Source organism: Salvelinus alpinus, chromosome 5, assembly GCF_045679555.1.
Source record: "Salvelinus alpinus chromosome 5, SLU_Salpinus.1, whole genome shotgun sequence".
Classification (NCBI taxonomy): Eukaryota; Metazoa; Chordata; class Actinopteri; order Salmoniformes; family Salmonidae; genus Salvelinus; species Salvelinus alpinus.
Window position 1 is genome coordinate 63,227,480 of NC_092090.1, and position 22,957 is coordinate 63,250,436.

Below are 22,957 nucleotides of genomic sequence, written 5' to 3' on the forward strand. Positions count from 1 at the left end.
TTCCCAAATACAGGTGTGCCAAGCTTATAGCGTCATACCCAAGAAGACTCAAGGCTGTAATCGCTGCCAAAGATGCTTCAATAAAGTACTGAGTAAAAGGTCGGAATACTTATGTCAATGTGATATTTCCGTTTTTTTTTTATACATTTGCAAAAAATTCTAATAACCTGTTTTTGTTTTGTCGTTATGGGCTAGTGTGTGTAGATTGATGAGGGAAAAAACTATTTAATCAATTTTAGAATAAGGCTGCAACGTAACAAAATGTTGAAAAAGTCAAGGGGTCTGAATACTTTGCGAATGTACTGTATCTACCATACAATGCCCCCCCTGACCTTAAAATACAGTACTCCCCTTATCCTGTTAACTGGTGTAGGGTCATGACTTTTCCACCAGAATATCTCCACACAACTTTCAGATCTCCTATACAGATGAAGTGTGCCTGTGACAGGTATCAGATGAGCGATGTTGCCTAGCTATCTAGTGATTAGACCTTTACACCACACAGATAGAAGGATCCCTGGCTCTGTCTATCTCTGCACAGACCACAGGGGTCTTATATCAGTGGGTTTAAACATTGTCCAATTTGATCATAATAATTATTGGATAACCAGGAATTTAGAAGTATAGGTATGTGGCTGCCTGTGCTGCAAGATTGCATGTTTGAATCAGGATTAGTTAAGTTAAAGTTATCATTGAAATAAAATATTATTTGTGATACAATTGGTTTTGTTGATGCAATTGGAACAAACATTTCCTAGTGCAAGAGGAATGTTAACTTGTCAACCATATAAAAACCATAGCGTAGAATAGCCTGGCCTGACCATAATAAAGTTCTGGTAATTATGATGTTTTATTTTGTAGGTGGTTTACTTATAGTTTGGCCTGTAGGCTGCTCAAAGGCTACCTGCTGATGAGCAATAGACTGTAAAGTTTACGGCTTTAGGGCAGCCACAGTATAGGTACTTTAGCAATAAACCGATTATTATGTTAGAGTTTTCCTATCATGGGAAGTAAACAAATATACACATTTTTGTTTGGAGACTTATGTATTACATCACTTTTTAATAGAAATTATAGTTAAGTGCATAAGTAATTGTTTGTGAGTGTGTGCAGGCGTGTGTTTATGACTTCTCATTGAAGATGTCGGCCTACACAGCAACACGCCATCATGATTTCGGTGGGATGATAGGAGCAATGACGCTGTTTAGAATGAGAAAGAAAGGAGTGGCCTTCACATTTGTGCTCTAAAGGACATGTGCCAGGGTTGTACCTTCTCTCACACACCATTAACTTCCATTAACTTCCGGCGCCGACCGAGATGGCCGCCTCGCTTCGCGTTCCTTGGAAAATATGCAGTATTTTGTTTTTTTATGTGTTATTCCTTACATTGGTACCCCAGGTAATCTTAGGTTTCATTACATACAGTCGGGAGGAACTACTGAATATAAGAGCAACGTCAACTCACCATCGTTCCAACCAGGAATATGACTTTCCCGAAACGGATCCAGTGTTTTGCCTTCCACCCAATACAATGGATCTGATCCCAGCCGGCGACCCTATGCGACGCCGTAAAAGGGGCAAACGTAGCGGTCTCCTGGTCAGGCTTCGGAGACGGGCACATCGCGCTCCACTCCCTAGCATACTACTCGCCAATGTCCAGTCTCTTGACAATAAGGTTGATGAAATCCGAGCAAGGGTAACATTCCAGAGAGACATCAGAGATTGTAACGTTCTCTGCTTCACGGAAACATGGCTAACTCAAGAGACGCTAACGGAGTCGGTGCAGCCAGCTGGTTTCTGGTAAGAAGAGGGGCGGGGGTGTATGCCTTATGATTAACGAGACGTGGTGTGATCATAACAACATACAGGAACTCAAGTCATTCTGTTCACCTGATCTAGAACTCCTCACAATCAAATGTCGACCGCATTATCTACCAAGGGAATTCTCTTCGATTATAATCACAGCCGTATATATTCCCCCCCAAGCAGACACATCGATGGCCCTGAACGAACTTTATCTGACTCTTTGTAAACTGGAAACCACACACCCTGAGGCTGCATTCATCGTAGCTGGGGATTTTAACAAGGCTAATCTGAAAACAAAACTCCCTAAATTCTATCAGCATATCAATTGTGCTACCAGGGCTGGTAAAACCTTGGATCATTGTTATACTAACTTCCGCGACGCATATAAGGCCCTCCCCCGCCCTCCTTTCGGAAAAGCTGACCACGACTCCATTTTGTTGCTTCCAGCCTACAAACAGAAACTAAAACAACAAGCTCCCTCGCTCAGGTCTGTTCAACGCTGGTCCGACCAATCTGATTCCACGCTTCAAGACTGCTTCGATCACGCGGATTGGAATATGTTCCGCATTGCGTCCAACAACAACATTGACGAATATGCTGATTTGGTGAGCGAGTTCATTAGAAAGTGCATTGACGATGTCGTACCCACAGCAACGATTAAAACATTCCCAAACCAGAAACCGTGGATTGACGGCAGCATTCGCGTGAAACTGAAAGCGCGAACCACTGCTTTTAACCAGGGCAAGGTGACCGGAAACATGACCGAATACAAACAGTGTAGCTATTCTCTCCGCAAGGCAATCAAACAAGCTAAGTCCCAGTACAGAGACAAAATAGAGTCACAATTCAACAGCTCAGACACAAGAGGTATGTGGCAGGGTCTACAGTCAATCACGGATTACAAAAAGAAAACCAGCCCCGTCGCGGACCAGGATGTCTTGCTCCCAGACAGGCTAAATAACTTTTTTGCTCGCTTTGAGGACAATACAGTGCCACTGACACGGCCCACTACCAAAACCTGCGGGCTCTCCTTCACTGCAGCCGAGGTGAGTAAAACATTTAAACGTGTTAACCCTCGCAAGGCTGCAGGCCCAGACGGCATTCCCAGCCGCATCCTTAGAGCATGCGCAGACCAGCTGGCTGGTGTGTTTACGGACATATTCAATCAATCCTTATCCCAGTCTGCTGTTCCCACATGCTTCAAGAGGGCCACCATTGTTCCTGTTCCCAAGAAAGCTAAGGTAACTGAGCTAAACGACTACTGCCCCGTAGCACTCACTTCCGTCATCATGAAGTGCTTTGAGAGACTAGTCAAGGACCATATCACCTCCACCCTACCAGACACCCTAGACCCACTCCAATTTGCTTACCGACCCAATAGGTCCACAGACGACGCAATCGCAACCACACTGCACACTGCCCTAACCCATCTGGACAAGAGGAATACCTATGTGAGAATGCTGTTCATCGACTACAGCTCAGCATTTAACACCATAGTACCCTCCAAACTCGTCATCAAGCTCGAGACCCTGGGTCTCTGATTGTGGACTTCAGGAAACAGCAGAGGGAGCACCCCCCTATCCACATCGACGGGACAGTAGTGGAGAAGGTGGAAAGTTTTAAGTTCCTCGGTGTACACATCACGGGCAAACTGAATTGGTCCACCCACACAGACAGCGTTGTGAAGAAGGCGCAGCAGCGCCTCTTCAACCTCAGAAGGCTGAAGAAATTCGGCTTGTCACCAAAAGCACTCACAAACTTCTACAGATGCACAATCGAGAGCATCCTGTCGGGCTGTATCACCGCCTGGTACGGCAACTGCTCCGCCCACAACCGTAAGGCTCTCCAGAGGGTAGTGAGGTCTGCACAACGCATCACCGGGGGCAAACTACCTGCCCTCCAGGACACCTACACCACCCGATGTCACAGGAAGGCCATAAAGATCATCAAGGACAACAACCACCCAAGCCACTGCCTGTTCACCCCGCTATCATCCAGAAGGCGAGGTCAGTACAGGTGCATCAAAGCAGGGACCGAGAGACTGAAAAACAGCTTCTATCTCAAGGCCATCAGACTGTTAAACAGCCATCACTAACATTGAGTGGCTGCTGCCAACATACTGACTCAACTCCAGCCACTTTAATAAATGGAATTGATGGAAATTATGTAAAAATTTACCACTAGCCACTTTAAACAATGCCACTTAATATAATGTTTACATACCCTACATTACTCATCTCATATGTATATGTATATACTGTACTCTATATCATCTACTGCATCTTGCCATCTTTATGTAATACATGTATCACTAGCCACTTTAAACTATGCCACTTTATGTTTACATACCCTACATTACTCATCTCATATGTACATACTGTACTCTATACCATCTACTGCATCTTGCCTATGCCGTTCTGTACCATCACCCATTCATATATCTTTATGTACATATTCTTTATCCCTTTACACTTGTGTGTATAAGGTAGTAGTTGTGGAATTGTTAGGTTAGATTACTTGTTGGTTATTACTGCATTGTCGGAACTAGAAGCACAAGCATTTCGCTACACTCGCATTAACATCTGCTAACCATGTGTATGTGACAAATAAAATTTGATTTGATTTGATTTGATTTGACACTGGCAGGACGAAGAGGAAATTGTTATATTGCTGATGAGAATGGTATAAAACCCGAAAGATTACTTTGGCATCATATTGTGTTTGCCAATAAAGGATAGTCAGCATGTTTAATCACTTTTTTGCTCTGTCACCCTTCTACCCATTCAACTTTTCTTAAATATTTGATTTCTTATGAAATTAGTTCACACTTTCAAAGTAAAAACATAATAATGGTAACACTTAATTTTACAGCCCACTAATTACCTACAAACTATAACAGTGTGATTACATAATTATTACTCGATAATACTTAATAATAGTATTCGTATCGAATAACAGGAAGTACCAATTGTCACCAAGACGTTACCAAATATTGTTGTGTGTTTGCATATGGGGAGTGTGCCAGACAGGGCTTTCATAGATACAGTATAAAGAGTGTGTGCAGAAAGAGACCCATAAAGGCAACAATATAAGTACACTGAACCCTGCTCAAGGACAAGCCTGCTGAGGAAAAGATAGAGCGAGATAAGAGGAAAGCACTATAGACTACAATACCGCCAGATTTCACACATCAGTCTTGGGATTTCAACCGAAAACCCTCTATTAGACTCTCCAGCCTTCTGGTATTTGTAGTTCAGCACAACAGTGGTACAAGTGGCACTTGTGTCAATGAACCCTAAAGAGACCAGACTAAGAGCACCGATTTGTAAAAATGTCCCTTACTTATAGGGACCACTACTATATAGGGACCACTACTATGAAATACTGCACCAGCCATCGCCAGTGAACTGTCCCCTATATTCACTGTTGAGGCAGAACTATCTCTGGCAGATCACCTCTTGTCTTATCACCCATATCTGCATGTTATCACAGAGAGATTGAAGCACCTTTTGGTTCCCCATAGCCTCAGCCATGGAGCTGCAGAGGCAGTACCTCACAGATTACCTTGAAGTGTAATAGTGATGGACACAGTCCAGGCAGACCAAACATAAGCATAGCTCTTATGATGAGATGACTCTTGTCCTGTTATAATAGCACGATGGGTTGCTACTGTCCTTTGGTCTAATTACCTACCTGAGAAGTGAGTGATAGATAGTGATCGCCCAGTTCCAAAAACATCCCCATAGCCCTGAACCCTTTGCAAGTCAAGGCTTGATAATGTGATGATTCCTACCTCCCACTTCAGATGGCTTGCCAACATTTTCATCAGTCATTTTTGAGAAAGAACAGACCCCAGTATTTTCTAATAAGAAATATGTGAACCACTAAGTAAACTGAACCATATAGTGAAACATAAGTGCAAACACAAGTGCAATTGCTGCTGTGTTTCTGGGCCATGTCATGCGTCACTTTCTGCTGATATGTGCTGATGCTACACTGTGAGCCTGAAAGGAATGCCCTAACTGATAACAATCTATCTAACATCCCTGCCCCTTTTACAGCAGCCCAGGGTATGACAACCATGTGGACAGAGAAAGCAGTCTCTGGTCATCATTGTTACATGATTATATATGGGTGAGAGAATAACAGACTAAGGTTTGTCAGACTGTATAAGGTGTGTCCAGAGAATGATCAGTGATCACCCAGTGTCATCCCTCCCTCCTCTCCCACACAACGGGCACTATGGCTGGGAACAGGAACGGGACCTTGAGCCTCCCTCAGGCCCTGGTCTAAGGTCCACACTCTTGGAGTAGAGACCATATCCCAAGCAGGCCCTGATAAGATTCATGAGAAAGGCTTTAGCTACACTATAAAGTACAAGTCAAAAGTTTGGACACACCTACTCATTCCAGGGTTTTTCTTTATTTTTACTATTTTCTATATTGTAGAATAATAATGACGACATCAAAACTACGAAATTACACCAACTACACCTATGGAATCATGTAGTAACAAAAAAGTGTTAAACACATCTTCAAAGTAGCCACCCTTTGCCTTGATGACAGCTTTGCACACTTTTGGCATTCTCTCAACCAGCTTCATGAGGTAGTCACCTGGAATGCATTTCAATTAACAGGTGTGCCTTGTTAAAAGTTCATTTGTGGAATTTCTTTCCTTTTTGATGTGTTTGAGCCAATCAGTTGTGTTGTGACAAGGTAGGGGTGGTATACAGAAGATAGCCCTATTTGGTAAAAGACCAAGTCTATATTATGGTGAGAACAGCTCAAATAAACAAAGAGCAAAGAGAAACGACAGTCCATCATTACTTTAAGACATGAAGGTCAGTCAATTCCGAAAATGTCAAGAACTTTGAATGTTTCTTCAAGTGCAGTCGCAAAAACCATCAAGCGCTATGATGAAACTGCCTCTCATGAGGACTGCCACAGGAAAGTAAGACCCAGAGTTACATCTGCTGCAGAGGAAACGTTCATTAGAGTTAATTGCACCTCAGATTGCAGCACAAATACATGCTTTACAGAGACACATCTCAACATCAACTGTTCAGAGGAGACTGTGTGAATCAGGCCTTCATGGTCGAATTGCTGCAAAGAAACCACTACTAAAGGACAGCAATAGGAAGAAGAGTCTTGCTTGGGCCAAGAAACACGAGCAATGGACATTAGACTGGTGGAAATCTGTCCTTTGGTCTGATGAGTCCAAATTTGAGACTTTTGGTTCCAACCTCCATGTCTTTGTGAGACGCAGAGCAGGTGAATGGATGATCTCCACATGTATGGTTTCCACTGTGAAGCATGGAGGAAGAGGTGTGATGGTGTGGGGGTGCTTTGCCGGTGACACTGTCGGCGAGGAATCTCAAATCTAAAATACATAACACGTTTTGGTCGCTACATGATTCCATATGTGTTATTTCGTAGTTTTGATGTCTTCACTATTATTCTACAATGTAGAAAATAATACAAAATAAAGTAAAACCCTTGAATGAGTAGGTGTGTCCAAACTTTTCACTGGTACTGTATATCAAATAGCTAAATTATCCTTAGTATGACCATCTTTTGGTCATGTAGTGTATGTCAATGTGTTATATAGTAGCCTATCCACACAACGACTACCCACTGGGCACACACTGGTTGAATCAACGTTGTTTCCACGTCAGTTCAATGAAATTATGTTGAAGCAACGTGGAATAGATGTTGAACTGACGTCTGTGCACAGTGGGTTATTGGCCTAAATGGATTCTTACTGTGTGATATCAGAGGGACCCAAACACAACTCTAAACTAATCTCTGATACCACCTGTCCAACTGTAGGTCAAAAAGTGCTCTGGAATAGAAGCTCCCATCGACCCAGAAGTATTTACATTCAGTTAAACAAACACACGTACTCAGGAGATGGACATCAGCCTACGAATTACAGCAACTCTCTCTTTCTCCCACTCTCACCACCCTCTCTCTCTCTCTCCTAACGTTTCACTCTTTCTCTCTTGTAACTCCTTACCGCCACCTTCCACCCCCTTTCTCTTTCTCTGTTTCTCTCTCGCTGTCTCCTTCTCGCTTCCTCCTTGTTCATTGACACAAATACAAGTGAACCAAACCTTGAATTAATGGGGTAAAGCTGGAATAGGGGTGAGGGGGATAAGCGCAGGGGTGTTGTGGGCCGTAGAGGGCGGTGGCGGTATGTATGTTATTTTGTTTTGTTCTCCAAGTTTCTCTGTCTCCTGGTAACATTCCACCATCCTCATTCTCCCTGGTTAATTATCAATCAGATGAATGTCTCTTCGCTCGTTCTGATTGGCATTCACTGGATCAGGCCAGATAAAACAGGTGACACCACTGATACTAGTCATGGGGCGGGGTGGCTGGTGTCTTCGCCTTTTCCTACCCCTGGCTGTCACCCCTGGGACTGACAGACAGACAGGCAGGCAGGCAGACAGACAGAGACAGAGACAGGGGACTAACACATAGAGACCTCTCTCACTATCTCATCCCTTCACTGGAAAAAAACATCACATTTTTTGTTATTTATTCAAGTGATCTTATTGAGATTAAAACTCTCTTTTCAAAGGGGAGACCTGCCATTGTACGACTGCAACTAAACCGATTATACCTGGAGTTCCAGGTTCTTTCTTAGCTGTGAGGTGTAGCAGCATGGGTAGACCCACTATGAGCCGTGCCACTGCCCTGCTCACACTCCTGGCCTGTCTGGTAAGTCCTTCTGTTTCTCCCTGATGGCTGTTACCCAGAGGTAGAGATGGAACTTCCTGGAACTGTGTCCCAGGAGGGCATTTTGTGTTGATGGCGTTTCCATTTCCACCACTGGTGTTACAGGGTGTGGTAGAAGTGTCTACGTTGCCATTCAACACTAACAGAATCGCAATAACTCAGAATCCAGTACTTGAATTTGACTATATTTCTTTGAATATAATAATAGACGTAAAGGAAAGTGTAACTGTAATATCTACTGGGATGTGTTAATATTAATGCAAAGTTTAGGTGTATGTAATATTATACAATTCATTGTAAAATAGAGGGACTGTAGTTTTTATACTTTTTCACTAAGGGGCGACCGTCAAGTTTACTTAGTGGTCATAGTCCAATAACCCTTCCTCTATTTTTATGATTCTTTTCAAGTGTTGTCTAATGTGTTGTTTTAGGATATCTAAAACAGAGAAGCCGGGAACTTGACTGTATTGATGCAGACGAGTGGACTAATTGAGGGAGTGAAGATATTCTTTCACTACCCATTTATTGTCGCCTTACTAAAACAAGGCAAAAATATAATCCAGGGATTTAGCCATGTTGAATGCAGAAACAGTCAGGTACTCAGAAATAGTGAGCTAATCTGACATTTTGTTTCCTTCTGTTGAAAACTGTCTCTAATCTCTCTATTCCTGTACATACTAATACTATCTGTGCTAGTGATTAAGCCTTGTACATACAGTAACTTACTCTCTCCACCCTCTTATTGTCATTACGCACAAACGGCAAAGAGCAAGGTAAAAAACAACTGTATAATCTCATTGATAAGAAGTTTCAGGAAGGCGAATACAGAATACAGAATATTTGTCAGCCAGAAATTTTTATCAGTTGAAAAACAAATTGTGGAACTTAGAAGAGTATCCCAACCAGAAGGATGAAAAAGTGAAAATGTGTATTATGGTTACACGACCACTATCTCCCCTCAGCCATACTAACTCTGTCCGTTCACTAGGATCTTAATTTGAGCCAGTTTGCTCCAGCAGGAAATAATCCTCCAGCAACAGGAAATGTGAATTATTATGTGGATTATAATTCATGGACATTTTTGTTGGGGTTGATACACTTTTCGTGAGGGCAAATCAAGTCAAAGTGGTAATGACAAAATTTAGAAGCCTTTTTAAGACTCAAATACACTACAGGTTTGCATTTCCTGCCGTGCAGGACAATTCTCAGCAACAAATAGTGATCAAATTGAGATCCTACGTGTGTTTGTCTCCCCCAGGTTGTCTTAGAGGCCCGTCATGAGCCAGGATACTGTGCCTTCTACGAGGAGTGTGGTAAAAACCCAACGGTGACGGGATCCCTCCTCCCCCCCATAATCCCCTGCCTCAACTACAGCCGCGCTCGAGCCCTCGAAGGGACGCACTACCAACAACTCAAAAAGGTCAGTGGTTCTGGCCCAGTAACTCTCTGGTAACTTTCTGTCTGTTTGCTCTGGAGAGCGCGAGAGAGAGAGAGAGAGAGAGAGAGAGAGAGAGAGAGAGAGAGAGAGAGAGAGCTGACAGTGTTTTAAAGCAACAGAGCAATGTCAAGTTTCAGGTAAATTACCTTACTGTTGTTATGATTCTAGGTGTGCCCCATGCTGGACCGTGGAGAGGGCAGCACCACCGCCTGCTGCTCTATAAAGCAGCTCAAGTCCCTGGAAATGAGCCTGATGCTGTCCAAGGCAGTGCTCATTCGCTGCCCCTCCTGTGCTGACAACTTTGCCCACCTCCACTGCATCAACACCTGCAGCCCTGACCAGACCACAACCATTAACGTGACACGCACCATGAACGTCAACAGCTCGGGGATTATCAAAGAGGCTGTGGTGGGTTACCAGGCCTACTTGTCCACCTCATTTGCTGACAAATCCTTTGAGTCCTGCAAGAACGTGAGGATTCCCGCCACGGGGGGGTATGCCATCGCTACCATGTGTGGACGCTATGGCTCAGCACTGTGTACGGCTCAGCGCTGGTATGACTTCCAGGGAGACTCCAGTAATGGCCTGGCCCCACTGGACATCGACTTCAGGCTGATTCCAGAAGGGGTCACCGAGGGGATACCCGATGGGGTAGTGCCTTACGCTGGGAGGGCGCTGGGGTGTAATGAGATGACCCCAACAGGGGCAGAGGTTTGCTCCTGCCAGGACTGCCAGGCCTCGTGCCCGGTCGTACCCTCTCCCCCACCCCCCGCAGAACCCTTCACCATCGGAGGGGTGGACGGCTACCTGGTGCTATGTGTGATCTTCCTCTGCGTTCTCATTCTAGCCTTCCTGCTCTTTGTGCTCTCCACCTACCTCCTGAGGAAGGTAAAGGGCAAGGACTCTGAGAAAGGGAAAGGAAAGGGGAAAGGGATGGATAAGAATGGGAACAACGTTAGTGAGAGGCTGATTGAACCGTGGGAGGTGACGTGTACAGACAAGAACAGCCTGGCTACTCAGGAGTTCCTGGGCTCTGGGTTCCAGGCATGGGGCACCCTCATTGCCTCACACCCCCTCAAGGTGCTGCTAGCGTCGGCTGTGGTCATAGCTGCTTTCGCCACAGGACTCATGCACATCGAACTGACCACCGACCCGGTCCAGCTGTGGTCCGCCCCAAACAGCCGCGCCCGTATGGAGAAGGACTTCCACGACAAGCACTTTGACCCATTCTTTAGAACCAACCAGCTGATCCTGACAGCGCCGGGCCGACCTGGTCACTTCTACGACTCGTTGCTGTTCGGGAAGCAGAACTTCAGTGGAATCATTGCCAAAGACCTGATCCTGGAACTTCTAGAGCTGCAGAAGAAGATTCAGGTAGGGTAGGCAATGGCACTATAATTGGTATTACTGAAATATCATGACAATTGTGTTAGTAGTAGTTCTACCAGTTCTAGGATAGAGAACATGTGATTATTGACATATTGTATTTATTCTTAAGGATTGTGATAATCAGAAATCACTAACGTAATTCAATACTAAACTCCGTTATTCTTTCAACTCTGTCTGCAGAACATTGAGTTCTGGTCGAATGATCTGAACCGTACGGCAAGTCTGAAGGATGTGTGCTTCGCGCCTCTCAACCCCTCCAACCCCAAACTGACCGACTGTGCTGTCAACAGCCTACCCCAGTACTTCCAGAACAGTGTGGACAACCTCAACGCTAAAGTCAACATGACGGAGCTGGGCGTGACCAAGGAGGTGGACTGGAGAGACCACTTCATCTACTGCGTCAAGTAAGTCTGATTTGTGATGTACCTCCCCTTTCTATCGGTGAAAACACAATCAGATTCTAGAGCTGTTTTGAAATAATCATTATCTTTGTTCAAATATGTTTCATCATTGACGGTAAGGCAGTTAATGAAACATGATCTTGTATACCCCATTCCCTGCAGCTCTCCCCTGTCGTTCAAAGACATCACTGACCTGCAGTTGAGCTGCATGGCTGACTATGGAGCACCAGTCTTCCCCTTCCTCGCAGTGGGAGGATATGAGAGTAAGTCTTCATGTTGTTTTCTTTTGTAATAATAGTTTAATAGTCCATAGATTGGATTCTTCTTTTGCTCTGCTACCAATCCCGTAGAACAGACGCCAACATTAATCTAATAGCTTGACGACACTTCATAGAATCGATGACTCGTGGTTCGCCGTAGCTCAGTCGTTAGAGCATAGCACAGCGTTGGCGCTTGCAACGCCAGTATAGTGGGTTCGATTCCCGGGACCAACCGTATGTAAAATGTATGCACGCATGAGTCGCTTTGGATAAAATCCTTTGCTAAATGGCATTTATTATTATATATTAGATGAATCCTGTGTGTTAACCCAGCTTTCGTAATCTCCCCTCTCTCAGATGAAGGCTACACTACAGCAGAAGCTCTCATCCTGACATTCTCCCTCAATAACTACCCTCGAGACAGCGTTAAGTTCAAGGTGGCCCTGGAGTGGGAGCAGAGGTTCCTGGACATAGTCCAAGAGTACCAGAAGAGTCCAGGCAACCCGTTCACCTTTGCGTACATGGCTGAGGTACGTACGTAAGCACACAGACAGGGATATCTCCCATACAGACAGTCTACTTATTGATTACCTGCTATTTACCTTGGAAGACATTACATGGTCACAATATTGAAATACATTGCTTTATTAGTCTATAATTACCTCTCTCTGTCCTCTCCCCTCTCTCCTTTTCTTTATATCCTTCTCTGCCACTGCTCTCTCCCATCTCTCACCCCTTCTCCGAACCCCTCTATTTCTCTCACTGTAGAGGTCACTGGAGGATGAGATTAACAGGACGACAGTGGAGGACATCCCCATCTTCATGATTAGCTATGCTGTTATCTTTGTGTACATCGCTGTGGCTCTGGGGGAGTACACCTCCTTCAGTCGAATACTGGTGAGACCACTCACGGAAATACAATGTGCCAATTGGAATTTCAACTGCTGCCATTTTAGCCAGACACACACAGAAAACACTTGGCCCTAAGCAGAAAGTAAAATCAATAACCTTAGCATTATACAAGGAAAGAAAGGAGGAAACGACTGTATAGGTACAGCATGTCCAGATGCAGATAGTCATATTCTCTAAAATTGCTGATTTTTATGCCTGCTTAGGCTTTTGGAGGGCTAGATGGAACAAAAATGGAATTCTCCGTAATATTAAAAACTGTAACGCTAGTTTGTAAAATAGATGAAACACTGTACTGTATATGACTAGGGTGGACTAAAAGGTTTTCCTATGCCATACGGGAAACAGTGGTAAACAGGAGCTGCCCCTGGCCTCTGTGGTGTCCCTGCAGGTGGATTCGAAGTTCCTGGTTGGTCTGGGTGGTATCCTGGTGGTGGGCTGCTCTGTCCTGGCCTCCATGGGTTTCTACGCCTGGATCGGTATCCCCTCCTCTCTGATCATCCTCCAGGTTGTCCCCTTCCTGGTGCTGGCCGTAGGAGCTGACAACATCTTTATCTTCGTTCTGGAGTACCAGGTGTGTGTGTTTTAAACCTGGTTATCACTCTGCTGGGCATGGCCCACGGTCTCATATTCCTACTGCTCAGCTGCTTTTAGTGTGTGCGTGTGCGTGTGCGTGTGCATGGGCGTGTGGCTGTAAGTCACTTGACTGTTTTGGTATTCCACAACGATCGATAGTTCAGTTGGTTCTCTCATCATGTTCTCCGTCAGGTGGTAGTATTTTCTCTCTCTGGTAATAGTAAAACTCTCTGTCTCTCAGAGGGACGCACGGAGGCCAGGCGAGAAGAGGGAGGAGCAGATCGGACGTGTCCTTGGAAATGTAGCTCCCAGCATGCTCCTGTGCTCTCTCTCCGAGTCTGTCTGCTTCTTCCTGGGTGAGTTCCCATTGGCGCACTCTAGAACATAGGAACAGAGCACACAGAAAAGACACTGGTATTTCTTGTCGGAGAGATGCGATTTTTCTTATTGACTCCTCTGAACCTGTAGTAATTCATCAGGTGTGCAAATAAGTAGACTCGTCCACCGGCCGACTCGCTCTGTCAAACCTACGTGGTAGCAATGAGCCTGAGTACAAGGTTAGCAACAGCACGTTCTTTCAAAAGTCACTGTCAATGGCAATGACAATAGTGGTCTGTACATACCAGGATGTAGCCTACATTCCATCCATTTACTCTAATCAATTCAATACACATGGCGTCTGTGAAGGGGGTTTACATACTCTATGTTAATGACTAACCGCTCCTGTTCCTCACCTCTGTCTCCCAGGCGCTCTGAGCACCATGCCTGCTGTCAAGTCCTTTGCTCTGTACGCTGCCCTGGCTGTGCTCATGGACTTCGTGCTGCAGATGACGGCCTTCGTGGCGTTGCTGTCCCTGGACGCCAGACGGCAGGACGGGAACCGCTGCGAGCTGGCCTGCTGCGTCACCGTCAAGACCACGGCCCCCTCCAAACCCAACGAGGGTTTCCTTCTGCCCGTCATGAGGAAATACTATGCCCCCGTCCTCCTCCACCCCATCACCAGGGTCATAGTGGTAAATAAACGATTGTCTTTTTACCTTTTATACACTGATGTTCCCTCTAGTTAGCTCATTTGGCTGGTTGTGGTTGTGGTTGAAGTCCTCCTCCTCTCTCCCTCTGCCAGATGGTTGTGTTCATCTTTATGTTCATCTCCTCCATCTACCTGATGTTCTATGTGACAGTGGGCCTGGATCAGGAGCTGGCTATGCCCCAGGTGAGTGACACCCGGACTACTGCTTGAATGCATCTCCCATGACCCTTTATTCATTCATTCATTCATTCATTCATGAATAACATATAACAACATACAGTATGAACGACAAGAACCCGCATAAATAACAGTACATTTTCATCCATGTACTGGCCACGTGACACCTTCTCCTCTCGTCCTCTGTCTCAGGGTTCCTACATGTTGGAGTATTTCAAGTACCTGTATGCATACTTTGAGGTGGGCGTCCCGACCTATTTTGTCACGACAAAAGGCTTTAACTTCACCAGCATAACGGGTATGAATGCAACCTGCTCCAGTGTGGGCTGTGACCCCTTCTCTCTCACTCAGAAGATCCAGTACGCCACTGAATACCCTGACCTGTGAGTAGTCATTCGATGTTAGATTAAACGGAGGATACAAATAATAATCATAATTACATTTAGAAAGCTAGTTATTTTCACCTGGTCTCAAAGCACTTTATATTGGGTGTGGGTAAATTGGCTTGTATACACTAAGTGTTCAAAAACATTAAGAGCACATGCTCTTTCCATGACATAGGTGAATCCAGGTGAAAGCCATGATTACTTATTGATGTCACTTTAATCCACTTTTTAAGCCTTGAGACAATTGAGACATGTATTGTGTGTGTGCCATTCAGAGGGTGAATGGGCAAGACAAAAGATTGAAGTGCCTTTGAATGGGGTATGGTAGTAGGCGCTAGGCACACCGGTTTGTGTCAAGAACTGCAATGCTGCTGTATTTTTATGGTCAACCGTTTCCCGAGTGTATCAAGAATGATTCACCACACACACTCTTAGAACAAAGTGCTATCTAAAACATGAAAGGTTTCTTCTTCAGCTGTCCCCATAGGAAAACCCTTTGAATAACCCTTTTTGGTTCCAGATTGAACCCTTTTGGTTCCAGGTAGAACCCTATTGGGTTCAATTTAGAACCCTTTCCCTAGAGGGTTCTACATGGAACCCAAAATAATTCTAACTGGAACCAAAAAGTGTTCTACCTGGAACCAAAAAGGGTTGTCCTATGGGGACAGCTGAAGAACCCTTTTGCAAAGGACATCCAGCCAACTTGACACAACTGTGGGAAGCTTTGGAGTCAACATGGGCCAGCATCCCTATGTAACGCTTCGACACGTTGTAGAGTCCATGCCCTGACGAATTGAGGCTGTTCTGAGGGCAAAGGGGGGGTGCAACTCAAGATTAGGAAGGTGTTCTTAATGTTTTGTACACCCAGTGTGTATTCAAACACTACTTCCTTCTAACGGTGTTGTTGTTCTGTTTCCAGTCTGTCTCTCTGACTCCTCCCTCACCCTTTTCCCCCACTACACTCGACCTTGAACTTAGTGATATCCACAAGGCCACCTCACACACAGCCAATCACAACACTTAATGATCAACCCAGTTACACCAAACACATTCAAGAATAGATCAGGGACTAGATGTTCAAGAGGATAGAAAGGCTATAGCATCAAATTTGATGAGCAAGCTATTTATTCTTAGTCTAGGGTTAGGATTAAGGTTCATTTTAGGGGTAAGGGTTAAGGTTAGGGTTAGTGGTTAAATAGCATTTGTGGTCAGAAAGCGCCACACTTCTGTCCTCTCTAGCGTGGAGATAAGGTCTCAGGGCTGCTGGTATCGCCACCTCATTAATGCACCTTTATTTTCGATTTGCCATATCAGCAGCTGGTATTGTAAATGTAAAAGGTAGTATTCCAAGGCCAAAGTTCGGCTGACTCTGCGGGTTTGTGTAGAACGTGGATGAAAGTGAAATAAAATAAGGGGGAAGTTCGTAACGATGCCAGAATGATGGGTACTTTCTGATACATAACGGTGCTTGTTTTAATGAGTCCAAACTCATTGATATGATTAACAGATCTTACTTGGCCATCCCAGCAAACTCGTGGGTGGATGACTTCATTGACTGGCTAAACCCTGGATCCAAATGCTGCCGGCTCTATTCCTTCGGTCCTAACAAAGGGAAATTCTGTCCCGCGAACGAATGTGAGTACCAAGTACCTCAGAGACAGCCGGACAACCGGAACTAAAAACAAAGAACATTATCCTCTCTGTTTGTTATGCATGAATAAAACACAAAGAAACATGGTGTATATCTAACCTGATGTATAATGTGTTGTGTGCGTAGCGGCCTTCCTGTGTGGGCAGAAGTGTATGAAGATTCCCATTAACGGGGTACTGAGGCCCGACATGGAGCAATTCAACCGCTTCCTACCAGACTTCCTAGGCAACAGGCCCGACCTGCAGTGCCCTAAGGGGTGAGTGTCACACACACACACACACACACACACGTTCGTACACATGCACGCACGCACACACACTCATACACACATGCATGTGTGTAATGGTCTGTTTCTCTTCCTAACAGAGGTCTAGGAGCCTATGACAAGGCTGTGATCACAGACGAGAGTGGAGAAATTATAGGTGAGGAATACTGGATATTATCTATCACATTTTAACCTAATACACAGACAATAAAGCTTCGGAAGTCTAAGGTGACCCGTGTCTCTGTGTTGTTAGCCACCAGGTTCATGGCATACCACACGGCCCTGACCACCTCCAAGGGGTTCACTGCAGCTCTAAAAATAGCCAGAGAGCTGGCCCACAACATCACCCTCAGCATGAGAGCCATACCTGGCACATCCCAGGACTTTGAGGTCTTCCCCTACACGTGTGTTAGCTCAGCGTCCTCCTCCTTTCTCATCTTTTTCTCCACTTCTCACGTCTTTCCTTATACATCTATTCCTCCTTTCCCCTCTGGGAGAGGCTGTGGACAAGCATCAGTTAATCAGACTGTCCTCCTCTTCTCCTTCCAGGGTGACCTATGTGTTCTATGAACAGTACCTGACCATTGTGTCTGAGGGACTGTTTAACATCTCCCTGTGCCTACTGCCAACCTTCGTGGTGTGCTGTCTGCTGCTGGGCATGGACCTGCGCTCCGGCGCTCTCAACCTCCTCACCATCATCATGATCACCGTGGATACCGTGGGCGTCATGACACTGTGGGGCATCGACTACAACGCTGTGGCTCTTATCAACCTGGTCACGGTATGGAACCAGATCACTACTTGTGTTGGTGCGGGTGCAACTTGTTGCAACGTGTCTCAACTTCAGCACCAGTTTGAAACCTCATAAATCCTGTTTGTACACGTGCTGTAGATAGTGTCCCCTATCTTTACATCCTGAAATGGACTACAAGCCACTGTCCCCACCCAAGCTGCACTTGACATAAGCAAACATGCGTTTTACACCCTAACCCTCCCCCTTCTCTCTCTCTCTCGCTGGTCCGCAGGCGGTGGGTATCTCTGTTGAGTTTGTATCTCACATGACACGTTCCTTTGCCATGAGCATCCAGCCTACACATGTAGAGAGAGCCAAGGAGGCTACTGCTACTATGGGCAGTGCGGTGAGTCCAAGTGCCAGACCACACAATCCCTGTTCAGCCATCAGATATATGGCCTTGTTTTAACCACAAAGATATATGTGGACCCTTAATGGACCTTTTTTTTTTTTAAATTTTACGCTGAACGTATGTTTGTCCCTGTGCGGTTCTACAGGTGTTTGCTGGCGTCGCCATGACGAACCTGCCTGGCATAGTTGTGTTGGCATTTGCCAAAGCCCAGCTCATCCAGATATTCTTCTTCCGTTTAAACCTGGTTATCACTCTGCTGGGCATGGCCCATGGTCTCATATTCCTGCCCGTGCTGCTCAGCTACTTCGGTGAGAGTGTGTGTGTGCGTGCGTGCGTGGGCGCGTGTCAACCAACAGATTAGTCACTGAATGAAGGTTTTCACTCTGTGACCTTTTTTGGACTGATACCTTTTTCCCCAATCCTGTGTGTCTCTCAGGTCCTGGAGTGAATAAGGCAGTGTTGCTACGGCTACAGCGGGCCAAGGCCCAGGCGCTGGAGCTGAGTAGCAACACCAAGAACATCTATGACAACATCGGCTATGAAGACCAGGAGAACAGCCCCAACCCAGACACCACCCCCCCCCCATCCCCCCGTACGAACCCTGCACCACTGAGAACCTCAAAAAGGTTGCAATAGAAGACACAATACCCCCCCCCCCAGAGACAATCTCTGAGGAACAGCTAAAATAAGATAAAATGGTGAGAGTGGGCCATTTCTGAACACCACTACCTAAACAACTGTTTCCAGTTGATCAACATATACCTCCGTAACCATAGGAACCACAAGAGCCCGAAGCAAGGACAATGTATGTAGCAAAGGAGGGTCTAATAGAGATTCTATATATTGAGCCATATGTGCAGATCTTCATCTATGGCACTAGCGGCAATGTCCCCTTATTCGGGAAAGGCAGGACTGAAGGCCGCAATAGAGACGACCGTGCAATATCTACTACCAGATGAACTGTGTGGAGTGGAGATACATAACCACGTACTGAACTGAGGGACCTATTGGTCGTTCAACAGAGACATTACTTCTAATAGTATACTGTGTAATGTAGACATGTAGTCTCTCATCTCCATATTCTGTATGTGACAGTTTCGGCCTGGGCAGGAGGAACCGGCAGGATGATTTCTGCATTGCAAATTAGGCAGGCCCAAAGTGGTTCCTAGTGAGAAATTACAAACAAATATGCTAGCAAAATTCGTTTTTTATACTATTAGAATTGTTTTGTGTGTCAGTTAAATGTATGTTTATTTAATTTAAATATGTTGTATCTATTAATTAAATCAACTAAAAATGAGTTTAATTTACAAAATCTGTTCATCGAGTGTTCCTACGAATAAAAAAGAATGTAATCAAGGTACGGAATTATAGTTATTTTCAAATACAATCTCTTTTTGGTTGTGGTCAATTTGCAGTGTACAAACGATTAGAATTATGTTTCGGTTCCCCCACCATCCACTCCGACAAAATTCGGCCAGCAGCTGAATCTAGTTGCCTTCCCCTAAATTACAGTCAGAGAATACACTCCAGTTGTTGATAGTAAATAGTCTTGAAAATAATTTTCTGTATTGTTTGTAAAAAATATTGTGAAATGAATATTAAACATGTCTGTAAAGTATGTGTGACTTGACTTTGTAGGCTGTGAGAAACCCAGGAATAAAATGGCATAATGATTTTCATAATTCACAATAAATGCATTTACATAAGCACAATGGGGCCGATTCCAATTCCCTTTATCGCCATGCATATTCTGACCTTGAACAGAAGCATGAGAATAGCATGCTATTCACCCGCTATTCATTCGGGTGGAGGTAGAATAAATTAAGGCGAGGTGGAGGTGTGTCTACAGATATGCCTTATTCTGACCTTGACTTAATTCCCTCATAATTCCACCACCTTTAAGCGAGAGGAAACCAGCGTACCTACCGGTTCCAAGTGGAACAAGCATCTATAAAAACAAATCTCAACAGAAACGACACCATTGTCCATCATGCACTGTGATTTACAACTTGAGAAGTGCTATTGATAAAAGCTAGGTAAGAATGAGTAATCCATTTGGATAAGGGAATTGTAAATATAAATTAAACTTGTTTTAGATATATTTGACCTTATAATCACTGAAGGCAAATGTGAAACCAGTCGTATGGCATTAAACTGACGCATATTAACACATCAACTTTCCCACAGTAAAGTTTATGAAATGCTGTGCCATTATGCAGAATTTAAATTGTACGCCTATTAACTTGCAGGGATGGGCACTCTCGAATGTCTTAATTATAGGCTAACCCCGATTTTTTAAATATGTTAAACATTAGCCATTATCAGTATCGACCGTCAGTAGGCCTAATACACACACATATTTAACTAGTGGTGGTTCCAAACTTCTTCCATTTAAGAATGATGTAGGCCACTGTGTTCTTAGGGACCTTCAATGCTGCAAAAAAATTTTGGTACCCTTCCCCAGATCTGTGCTTCGACACAATCCTGTCTCGGACCTCTACGGACAATTCTTTCAACCTCATGGCTTGGTTTGTTGCTCTGACGTGCACTGTCAACTGTGGGACCTTATATTGACAGGTGTGTGCCTTTCCAAATGATGTCCAGTCAACTTAATTTACCACAGGTGGACTCCAATCAAGTTGTTGAAACATCTCAAGGATGATAAATGGAAACAGGATGCACCTGAGCTCAATTTCGAGTTTCATAGCAAAGGGTCTGAATACCTATGCACAAAAGGTATTTCTGTTTAGAACTTTTTATAAATTTGCACAAATTTCAAAAAACCTGTTTTCGCTTTGTCATTATGGGGTTTGTATTTAATAAATTTCAGAATAAGGCTGTAATGTAACAAAACCTGGAAAAAGTCAAGGGGTCTGAATACTTTCCGAATGCACTGTAGGCTAGTTAACTTGTTATGGAGTGGAGCGCAGACCAAGCTGTAACAGTTTGAACCCGACCCATGGCGCAGTACTTTGCCATGTCATCACAAACTTCCATGGTTACTATTGTACACTATTCTCCCTATTATAATTATATGTACACTAAACTTCCAAAATTACCATGGGTTGAAGAACTGAATATGGCAATTTTCTAAATTAATCAAACCACCTTTTTCTTTCTTTAGTGCTTAAAGGCTCTTGAAACCAGTTTTTTTATGATTCACAAAAACTTTCCTATACCTAAATAATCTACAAGATCAGGGGATTTTTAAATCTACCAATTGATGCTGAAACTGAGACAAATATGCATATATTTAGATGGCTAAGTCTAAATACCAAATACTGAGAAGTGCGCAGGAAAGACATCACTGTCTGAATCGTCCCCAACATCAAACATCAAATAAAATGTTATTTGTCACATGCGCCGAATACAACCTTACAGTGAAATGCTTACTTAAAAGCCATTAACCAACAATGCAGTTTTAAGAAAATACCTACACAAGAAAAAGATACAAGTAACAAATAATTAAAGAACAGCAGTAAAATAACAATAGTGAGGCTATATACAGGGGGGTACCGGTACAGAGTCAATGTGCGGCGGCACCGGTGTCGAGGTAATTGAGGTAATATGTACATGTAGGTAGAGTTAAAGTGACTATGTATAGATAATAACAGAAAGTAGCAGCAGCATAGGAGACGGGGGGGGGGGGGGGGGGCAATGCAAATAGTCTGGGTAGCAATTTAGTTAGATGTTCAGGAGTCTTATGGCTTGGGGGTAGAAGCTGTTTAGAAGCCTCTTGGACCTCGACTTGGTACTCTGGTACCGCTTGCCGTGTGGTAGCAGAGAGAACAGTCTATGACTAGGGTGGCTTCTAAACAGCTTCTACCCCCAAGCCATAAGACTCCTGAACATCTAACTAATGTCTTTGACAATTTTTAGGGCCTTCGACGAGACAGCCTATAGGGAGGAGGTCAGAGACCTGGCCGGGTGGTGCCAGAATAACAACCTATCCCTCAACGTAACCAAGACTAAGGAGATGATTGTGGACTACAGGAAAAGGAGCACCGAGCACGTCCTCATTCTCATCGACGGGGCTGTAGTGGAACAGGTTGAGGGCTTCAAGTTCCTTGGTGTCCACATCAACAACAAACTAGAATGGTCCAAACACACCAAGACAGTCGTGAAGAGGGCACGACAAAGCCTATTCCCCCTCAGGAAACTAAAAAGATTTGGCATGGGTCCTGAGATCCTCAAAAGGTTCTACAGCTGCAACATCGAGAGCATCCTGACCGGTTGCATCACTGCCTGGTACGGCAATTGCTCGGCCTCTGACAGCAAGGCACTTCAGGGGGTAGTGCATATGGCCCAATACATCACTGGGGCAAAGTTGCCTGCCATCCAGGACCTCTACACCAGGCGGTGTCAGAGGAAGGCCCTAAAAATTGTCAAAGACCCCAGCCACCCCAGTCATAGGCTGTTCTCTCTACTACCGCATGGCAAGCGGTACCGGAGTGCCAAATCAAGGACAAAAAGGCTTCTCAACAGTTTTTACCCCCAAGCCATAAGACTTCTGAACAGGTAACCAATGGTTACCCGGACTATTTACATTGTGTGCCTCCCCAACCCCTCTTTTACGCTGCTGCTACTCTCTGTTTATCTTATATGCATAGTCACTTTAACCATGCATCCATGTACATACTACCTAAATTGGCCTGACCAACCAGTGCTCCCGCACATTGGCTAACTGGGCTATCTGCATTGTGTTCCACCTCCCGTCAACCCCTCCTCTTACGCTACTGCTACTCTCTGTTCATCATATATGCATAGTCACTTTTTACTGT

At 44.6% G+C, this 22,957-nt stretch overlaps 1 protein-coding gene across 1 annotated transcript; it reads left to right on the top strand.

Moving 5' to 3' along the window:
* Nucleotides 1-8,110: 8,110 nt before the first annotated feature.
* npc1l1 (NPC1-like 1) lies at nucleotides 8,111-19,794 on the top strand. The gene is made up of 20 exons (XM_071402620.1): nucleotides 8,111-8,528; nucleotides 9,805-9,966; nucleotides 10,153-11,358; nucleotides 11,554-11,777; nucleotides 11,937-12,037; nucleotides 12,392-12,564; nucleotides 12,803-12,931; nucleotides 13,335-13,517; nucleotides 13,761-13,875; nucleotides 14,267-14,532; nucleotides 14,643-14,732; nucleotides 14,919-15,109; nucleotides 16,620-16,747; nucleotides 16,890-17,019; nucleotides 17,130-17,185; nucleotides 17,282-17,432; nucleotides 17,578-17,809; nucleotides 18,054-18,167; nucleotides 18,319-18,481; nucleotides 18,610-19,794. The coding sequence occupies exons 1-20, from the start codon at nucleotides 8,472-8,474 to the stop codon at nucleotides 18,807-18,809; spliced, it is 4,071 nt and encodes a 1,356-aa protein (XP_071258721.1). The 5' UTR covers nucleotides 8,111-8,471; the 3' UTR covers nucleotides 18,810-19,794.
* Nucleotides 19,795-22,957: the final 3,163 nt, after the last annotated feature.

Excerpts from the sequence above, each read along its gene's own strand:
- npc1l1 (XM_071402620.1), top strand. The coding sequence starts at position 8,472 with ATGGGTAGACCCACTATGAGCCGTGCCACTGCCCTGCTCACACTCCTG. Across the intron at positions 11,359-11,553 it reads AGCTGCAGAAGAAGATTCAG|AACATTGAGTTCTGGTCGAA; the intron begins GTAGGGTAGGCA and ends CTCTGTCTGCAG. Across the intron at positions 15,110-16,619 it reads GCCACTGAATACCCTGACCT|ATCTTACTTGGCCATCCCAG; the intron begins GTGAGTAGTCAT and ends TATGATTAACAG.